The sequence below is a fragment of the Chinchilla lanigera genome, unplaced genomic scaffold (genome assembly GCF_000276665.1).
Source record: "Chinchilla lanigera isolate Chin_1 unplaced genomic scaffold, ChiLan1.0 scaffold00001, whole genome shotgun sequence".
NCBI classification, from domain to species: Eukaryota; Metazoa; Chordata; class Mammalia; order Rodentia; family Chinchillidae; genus Chinchilla; species Chinchilla lanigera.
In genome coordinates, this window is record NW_004955402.1 from 34563323 (window position 1) to 34572348 (window position 9026).

A 9026-nucleotide genomic window follows, 5' to 3' on the forward strand; every position below is an offset into this window, starting at 1 on the left:
AAACAAACAATTCTGTTCCAGAAACATGTAGGTTGATTAAACAAGCACAGTGGAACACAAAGTTGAACCCAACAATCACCAATGCTAAAGACAATAGTTATCTACCTATTCTTAAAAAAACTTCAATCTGTTTTGGTCATAAGACAAGGGACAAATGCATTCATCAGAGACTTGGTTGAAAACCTTAGGTTAACCCAAAGGTTACTGATGAATTGAGACCAATTATTGAAGCTTCGTGTTCTAAAAACTTGTCTTTCTAAAAACCAAGTGTTACTCAAGTACCACCCCTTCACCTTATTTAAGGCATCTGGCGGGCGTGGTGGCTCACATCTGTAATCCCAGCACTTTCGAGGCTGAGGTAGGAGGATCATTGTGAGTTGAGGCCAGCCTGGGCTACAAAGTGAGCTCAAGGCCAGCCTGAACTGCATAGTGAGACCCTGTCTCAAAAAGACGAAAAAAGAAAAAAAAAGGCATCTGGAAATTCTTACCTTACAGTCTACTTGGCTTTTATTTTTATCACTGGATTCCTGTACAGCTTTCCCAGGCCATATACGACTAACAAAAGGTGAAATCAGAGGGTATATGTATGGCTCCAGGAATTTTTTGTAGATCCACAGCAGAACTGGAATGACTATGCAGGGAATGCACACCATTGTCACAGGCTTGAGGTCCTAAGCCGCTGATACATATGAAGGAAAAATCAGTTTACCTTAGATTAGTGACAGAAGGATTTTACCTAACTTAAGGTAGCAAATCTACAATGAAGAAAAAAATTTCAAGCATTATTTGTTAAAAATATATTAAAAATTGGCAAGGTATGGGAATGACAGGTGGTAGACATGAATGGTGAGATGCGAGTTTATGAACTTTCCAATCACTGCTCCTGAACACAACTAACTCATTTAACCTACAGAAAAACAAAACAGGGTGGCTGAGTACTCTTGCTCTCTCCAATTACAGGTAAAGAAAGGGAGGCACAACACATTATGACTTACATTCCTTTTAAATATAGAGAGCACTTAGGGTGAATTAACTCCCAATTTCTAAGCTTCAAGATCTGACAATATCAATTAGCCAAATCTTGGAAGGCTAAAGACATTCTGTAGTATGAAACTTACCAAGATACCACTTTGGAAGATTTGTAAGGTAAAAATCAACTGGCTTTTCCCAGGCAACAACTCTCCTTTGATACACTTTGTTTTTTCTCTCCCTTCCTCCTTTTTCCTGAGCTGGAGCTTGAACTAGGGCGATGCACACGCAGTGGTCTTCCACTGAGCTACATCCACAGACCTCTTTTTCTTTATAAGGACATAATTTAAGATGTGCTGTGTGTTAGAAAATTTTACTCAAAGCTGTGTGTAGTGGCACACCTGAAATCCTAGCACTCTGGGAAACTCAGGTGGAAGGACTCCAGTGGAGGCAAGTATAGCCAATTTAGCAAGACTCTTACTCAAAATAAAAAGTCCTGGAGATACACAGCTCTGTGCTACAGCACTTGCTAAGCAGGTGCAAGGCCCTAGCTTCAACATCCAGGAAGGCAGGAGGAGCATGCCCAGCTTTAAAAAACAAGCTTCAGAACAGCATGTGAAGTCTAATTCAAGATGTTAAAATTTGTTTTTATATTTTTGTTTTTTTGAAACAGGGTCTCACTATGAATTGCAGGCTAGCCTTTAACTCAACTACGTAGCTCAGGCTGACCTCAAACTCACCATGATTGTCCTGCCTTGGCCTCCTGAATGCTGGGATTACAAGCACGCACCACCATGCCAGGCTGATTTTGATTTCCAAAATATTAAAATAAAAAATTAAGAATGTAACAAAACAATCTGTCTTAAAGAACATAGCCTCTGAGTGCAATAAGCCAAATGAGCAGTGATTTTTAGCATCTTTCAAGGAATTATTTTTGGCCACAGATATTTAGAATCTGATCTACAGACTTTAGAGGTGATCTGGTCAGTCTTGGCGCACCCTCTTACAGGCACCACGGTTTAGTAGTTAAGCAGATTCCACTGCAACTGCCTGGACTTCAGACCTGCTTCACCGCTTTCTACATGGTGTCTGGGCAAATTATTTAATCAGACTGCACTTTAATTCCCCTTAAGTTTTAAAGTTAGATCGTATCCCATCTCAGGAACGCAGTATGGGTTGGGATGTGTGAATACAAAGCTCAGTGTCCTCACATACCGTTACTTTAAAAAGGAATATAAAAAGATGCAACAGTCGTGATCTGTCCAACTTTTACAAAGAGGTTAAAAGAGTTGACTAAGACCAGAATTCCTAGTTCTCGTTCCCTAGCTCTAAACTCTTGCCTTTTCTTCCTCCAAAACCCACAATGGCCATAATTCTTTTACCAAACTTTCAAAATCAATTAACCTCTTTTAGGACAGAGGGAAATTCTACCAGCATGGTTAAACTGGTGACTGGCAGTTCATCATAAAAATTTATTTTTGGCTGGGCGTGGTGGCGCACGCCTGTAATCCCAGCACTTGGGAGGCTGAGGCAGGAGGATCGTTGAGAGCTCAAGCCTAGCCTGAACTGCATAGCGAGACTCTGTCTCAAAATGACAAAAAATAAAAAAAAAAAAATAAAAAAAAATAAAAAAAAAGAATTCATTTTTACCTTTGTAGGTGATGTCTTAAATAAGTTCTCACCATGTGAATAAATTCTCAAAAACAAATAGTACTAATCACTTACGTCACAATTATGGCTTTCGTAAAACTTTAGCTCCGTTCAGAAGGAAGCTATTTGTATTTATCTCCTTATCCTCATAAAAGTCTTTTCGACGTTTTGTTACACATGGACAGCGGTTTAGAAAAGCCTAGAAGGTGGCGCAGAAAAAGTCATCATTTTGACTACTCTCCAAGCAAACAAAGTGAGCAAAATGGATTAAACCACTGCGGAGGAATCCCCTTTCACTCGACTTAGTCTCAGGCTAAGTCAAAGGAGACAGGAAAGGAGGGAGGGCACAGGCAGGGCCAACCGCGAGGATCACGGAGGTGGAGTGATGCCAACAGGAAACACAGAGAGGCGGGGCGGAGGAACCGAGAGGGGCAGAGCGGAGAACGGCCCGCGGCACGGACTGGGGAGGCCGGATGGCGGGGCACGCGAGGGAGCGGGTTATACCGTGAGTCTGGCTCGGTGTTTTGAGCTAGGGGCGCCGCAAAGCTGAGCAGCCAGAAGAGTCGCGCACCGGCCCGGGACTGCGTGTCCACGGCGCGCTGGAGCCTGTCGATCCACTCGGAAGCGCAGAGGACTGAGCTCAACCGGGCCGAACTCGCACGAACCTTCCAACAGCAGCCGGGTTCAACCACTACCACAAAGCCCAGAAGGCAAACGCCGCACTTCCGGCGGGAGGGGCGAGCGGCTATCCAGCCAATAGGCACGTCGCAGGGGCCGACAAACGCGCGTTTACTCCGCTCAGCCAATGGGCACCTTCGCAGGGGCCGACAAAGGCGTGCTACGTCAGCACGAGGACGTATAGATCGTAATGTTGACACTTAGGCGGGGCTGGTGCTGGCAGCGGGTAGAGCAGTCAGAGCTCCGAAAAAAACTGAGCTAGACCTTATCCCCGAATACAGGACAAAAAGGAAAACACTGAGAATGACCCATGTCAGTGGCCCAACACCCACCGGAAAGGTTTCACGGCCCAAATGCATACGCAGTCGTGGTTTGGCTATTTGATAAGACAGTTTAAGCACTGTATCTTATTCAAGGACAGGGGGATTTAGGGTCAACTTTAAACCTGAATACAGCGCATCCTGAACATGTGGGATGTTGTGTTTGCAGTCTCTAGCACCAGCGTAAAAGTTGTCAATAGGAGCCCTCCCCTGAGAATTTACTGAGACCTCCTTTTAAAGGCCTGGGGATTGGCTTGCTCCCTTGTACAGAGCTTAGACTCAATCCCTGTACCAAACTACCACCAGGATATCACCTGCACAAGTAACTAATCTGCACCTCTGATACGGCACAACATTGCGGGGCCTCTTCAAAAATGTGTGACACCACCTCAAACGCTACTAATCACAGCATTCACCTTCTATACTGGGTATTGAACCCAGGACCTTCACAGCTAGCTACATCCTCAGCCCCTTGAGATGGTCTGGGTTCTAACTTAAGTCTCCCAGAGCGCTGGGATCACAGGCACCAATTCCATTTTTGAAAAATATAAATGAAAATCATGCTTACAAAATCTACGAAGTTTTACATCAGAATCATGTAGTAACACACCCATCCATGGAGCAAGCATGGTATTGGCATATCTACCTAATTCCTGCACTCTAGATTTCAGTAGGAGTGCAAATCTGTCCAGGTAATTTAGTGAGACATGCAGCTCAGTGCAAAAGTCCTGGATTCAATTCCCAGTGTGGATGGCAGTGGTGTGCAACACCTAACTACTCCAAACTTCCTTTATGGGACAAGGAAAATACTCTACAAGGGATTGTAGTGACAGGATGCTTAACTGTATTAAGCTGTGAAACCTGCTTTTTTGGGTTTTGGCACAAGGCTTCACTATGTAGTTCTGTCTAGCCTCAAACTCGGAGGTCTTCCTGCCTCAGGCTGCCCAGTGCTAGGACAACAGACACATGCTACTGCACCCAGTCTTACTGCATTTTAAATGAGTGTGTTCTACACCTTGGTCAAGATATTAAACCACAATCAGTTTCAGGAATTCCCCTATGCTCTAATTACTTTTTGGGAGGCTGAAGCACACTGGCTCAAGCCCAGTTTTGTGAGCCTACCACTTGTGAACCTATTGCATGCATGCTGCAGCAAGGTTGTCTGTTATCACTGAAAGCTCTAAATGGTTTGCTACCACTGGCTAGGCAATATCCCACCTCAAAAAGTAAACCCACAACAAACGATCACGTTTGAGTCAAAATTAAACCCAGTTGATCCATCTTATTAGGACATCTAAAATGTTTACTAATAATGGCAAACATTACTTTTATTTGCATTTATTTTATGCTTAATTTATTCCCGTGCCATAAGTTTTTGTTTCTTCAGTTTCTTCTGGGATATCTGCAGAAAGAAAGAACACAGAACCATTAAATCTCTAGGAGAAACGCACAACATATCTTGGGGAGGACTTGCTGAAGACTAAAGGCCCAAGAAGAGCAAGGAGAGGATACTATTTAAGAAGTTAGGAGGATAATATTTAACAGAGGTTGTGAAGAGAGAACTACAGAATCATCCCCAGGTGATTTTGTGGCTTAAAGAGCTGAACATGATCGTTTGCTAAAAATAAGAGCAGCACTCTATAAAGTGATGTAGCTAACTGTTGTCAAATACAGTTACTATATATTATTACTAGTCAAGAAACAAATTAGGGTCACCAAAGTAAAAAAAAAAAGGGGGGGGGGCAGGGAAAGGGTTGCTCAGAACAGTTTCCTTTCACAGTGATTCCAAAGGTGTCCTAAGATAGTCATCACAGCAACCAAATATTTATAGTATTCCATACAAATGAAACTGAGGTACTAAGTTGTTTATTACCTTTTTCTTCTGTGCAACTTCCTCCTCTGGTTTAGGAACAATTTGTTCTTTTTCAGTAAGGATCATCTCAATATGGCAGGGGGAGCTCATGTATGGGTTAATCCGGCCATGAGCTCTGTAAGTACGGCGGCGCATCTTGGGTGCTTTGTTCACCTGGATATGTTCAATGACCAGGGAATCTACATCTAAACCCTAGGAAAAGACAAAAACCAGGTAAAACAACAAAAAACCAGCAGGAAAATCAGGTAGTAACTTTTAGCACCACAAACTACCACTGGCAAATACTGATTCTCAACCATGCCTCAAGCCCTTGCTTTAATGAAATTAGCACCCGAGTCATGTAACTTTTAAAGCCAGACACGGTAGCGCACACCTGCAATCCAGCATTTGGGAAGCTGGTGGAGGATTACTTTGAGTTCTTTTCTGGGCCGTACAATGAGTTTAACGATAGGCCGAACTACATAGCAAGACCCTGGCTCAAAAACAAGCAAACAAAGTGAGGTTTTTTTTTCACTGCAGTATTGAGGATTGAATTCAGGACCTCATGTATACTTGACAAAAGCTTTAGGACTGAGCTGCACCCTGGCCCTTTTAATTTTGAGTTCGTCTTGCCTAATTGCACAAGCTGGCTTCAAACTGGCAATCTGCCTGGTTCAACCTCTCAAGTAGTAAAGATTACAGGTGGGTACCATTGCACCAGGGTTTAAACACATGTTTTATTTTTTAGACACAGGGTCTTATTATGTTGCAAGCTGGCTTTGAATTCACTATCCTCCTACTTCAGCAACTGCAGCTGTGTGCCACCATGCCAGGCTCTGCATGTTTTTGAGTGAACTGACTCTAAAGGTTATCAAAATAGAGTGAGAGGTGTAAGATAAGGTAGACCCAATTCCTAAGCCTTCATAATGTAATTCTAGTACTCAACTGGACTCTCAGATGCAAAAGGGTAAAGGATAACAGAGAAACTTGTGCTCTGTCAACTATCACTATTAACTCCTTTATCTGAAATTTACCATTTCTTTTCCTTACAAATGTAGGCAACAAATCACATTAACCAGTAAGGCAATCACTTTGACAACCGTATTACCAAAAGGTCCACAGCACAGGAAAGTTATAGGCATTTGGTAAAATACTGGTTTATGTCCCTGAAGGCTGGTGGGCCTAATGCTCTATCACACACCCTCAGCCTAGGAAATATACCTTATAAGCATTGAGAATAAAAGGTCAGGCTTACTTATTAAAAGATTTTAGACACAATTTTGGCATGAGATTTACTTGCTGAGAACCAAGACAACCAAGGACATGAAGGTGAAACAATCATCTAAACTGCAAGTACACAGGGATATTGAGGATTTGGATACCTTAAGTTCAGCATTACTCTCTGCATTTTTAAGCATGTGCAGCAAAAATTCAGCACTTTTTTTTGGCCATCGACCCTGTGTCCAGCCCCACTGTTTGGCCTAAAAGAAAATAAAGGAAAGCAATTAGACATTTTCCTTGGTTTATATAAACATATAAGGAAAGAACAATTTATTTTGTCCAACATCATGGTTGCTCAGAATATCGTTTATTTCACGGTTAATCCAAAGGTGTCCTAAGTTCGTCATCACAGCAACCAGAAAGCACTTAATAAAGGCAGAACTTACCCACTATACCACCCATTCACCTTTTTGCCTTTTCAAATATCAACCAACAATTCTCACCTGGGCACACCTACCGACGCCACCATTGTAACGCCTGAATGGCACACACTGCTTCTTTAATGTGACATCTTTTAGATACTTGGTGGCCTTTCTGATATGCATACCCTTGATGGCCTGGGCAGTTTCACGAGTATTCTAAATGAGTAATGAAAGTTTCAGTTAACCATGTGAAAGCATTAGTTTTTTCAGCAAACATTGAGACCGGGACTCTGAAGCTAAGGAAAATTAAACCGAACTGTTAAGTCTATTCACAGTAAAATATTTTTACATTCCAACACTTTTTATTTATAATTTCGTGTCCCTGACCTGCACACTGCTTTCAAGTAGTTTTTGGTAGTTTTACTTCCTCAAATTCTAAATCAAAGTGCTCATTATGCCCTGATGGTAGTAAGGTAGCATCGAAGGTAGCTGCTCAGAATTTATTAATTTTCATGGTAAATCCAAAGGTGTCCTAAGAAAGGCATCACTGCAGCTACCTTTTTAAGGCAAAAACTATCAGTAGTACACATAAAACTTCTTTAGATCTTAGTCATAATTTCCATACCTTAAAGTGAACACGAAGATTTGAGCCCCTGGATTTGCATGCTAGAAAATAAAAATGTTTTTGTTAATTTTGGATTGTATATTCACCCCAAAATAGGAAAAACAGAGTTATGTTCTACTCACTCACATTTTGTGGGGTTTTCTGGGTCGAGAGAGTAGCGAACCATTTTCGCAGGTCACCTGGAAGGCAGCAGCATTCTGTCAGTAACAGGTACTTGCACTAACTAACGCAATTTCATTAAGCACTGATGCGAGGGCTGCTCAGACAATAGTTGTTTTCATTTTTAATCCAAAGGTGTCCTAAGAAACGCCATCATCGCAGCCACGCTTCCCTCCCCTCTGGATAGCCCAGTAAGGGGAGCACCAACTACTAGCGACACGCGTCGCACCAGCCCTCTCCGCTCCCCTCCGACAATTCCAATCCAAGCCCAGCTCTTCCGGGTGTAGCGTGACGCGCGCGCACGGCCAAGTCCAAGGCCAGCCTTGCGATCGGTGCAGAAGCCCCCTCACCCCGCAGCCTCCCAGACGCGGCCGGCCACCCACGCCAAGGAGTCCCGCGTGCGGCCCTCTGCCGACAGGGCTGCAGCCTGCACCCAACTTTCTTTCCTCTTTGCGCGTCGGTCACAAACGCACCACTGCCTGACTGCTACTCACCGCGGGGCACCGGACCTCCACAGAGGCGAGACGGACCGCAGGCTACCCGTGCCCACACCAGCGGACCAGCAGTCTCCCCCACGCCCGCTCATCCCACTCCTCCGTAGGCCGCAGAAACCGGCCGACCCCTGTGCAGTAAGGCGGACGCTCCGCCACCTCCCTCCGCACAAGCGGACACCTCTTCCAGCGATGAATCGGAGCTGTAAGAGTTCCCCTCCCGGCGGACTTGATACCGCTGCCCATAAAGCCAGGATGGCGGAGATGACCGGAGGATTACACACACGGAGCAAGATACCTCTACAGCACTCACCTCAGGCCGCTTACAGGAAGAGGAAGAGCGGTGGTTCATGGGAGAGTTCATGAGAACTCGACCTCTCGCGAGATTTCAAAACGAAGAAACGAGATCTAAGGAAAGCCAGCGGTGCGGAATCAAGGGAGTGTGAAATATATCATAAGATGATCTACAAACTAAATTCCTTCTTACGCACTGTCTCAAAAATCTCTTTTCATATTGAGAAATAGTTATGGTTTCTAAATATCAGTCAGTTGAGAACAGGCTGTAATTCTAGGGCAAGATCACGTATTACTAGATATGAAAACACTTTATTTCTAAATTTAAATTTTAACTTTACAGTT

General features: G+C 43.6%; 2 protein-coding genes across 3 annotated transcripts in view; both read right to left on the reverse strand.

The window, feature by feature from the left end:
- LOC102012143 (chromosome unknown open reading frame, human C18orf32) overlaps positions 1 to 3355 on the reverse strand; it is a 4457-nt gene extending 1102 nt beyond the window's left edge. The window contains exons 1-3 of one of the 2 annotated variants that reach the window (XM_005372909.2): positions 3124 to 3355; positions 2695 to 2818; positions 489 to 679 (exon numbers count right to left, since the gene is read on the reverse strand). In XM_005372909.2, the coding sequence (XP_005372966.1) occupies positions 489 to 653 (165 nt within the window). In that variant the 5' untranslated portion in view covers positions 654 to 679; positions 2695 to 2818; positions 3124 to 3355. The remainder of the gene's footprint in view (positions 1 to 488; positions 680 to 2694; positions 2819 to 3123) is intronic. The other variant, XM_005372908.2, reaches the window with a different exon arrangement.
- A 1544-nt stretch (positions 3356 to 4899) lies between these two features.
- Positions 4900 to 7968, reverse strand: LOC102011826 (60S ribosomal protein L17). The gene is made up of 6 exons (XM_013510590.1): positions 7864 to 7968; positions 7738 to 7778; positions 7194 to 7328; positions 6852 to 6950; positions 5491 to 5682; positions 4900 to 5019 (listed from the first exon to the last, which is right to left on the reverse strand). The coding sequence occupies exons 1-6, from the start codon at positions 7901 to 7903 to the stop codon at positions 4972 to 4974; spliced, it is 555 nt and encodes a 184-aa protein (XP_013366044.1). The 5' UTR covers positions 7904 to 7968; the 3' UTR covers positions 4900 to 4971.
- Positions 7969 to 9026: the final 1058 nt, after the last annotated feature.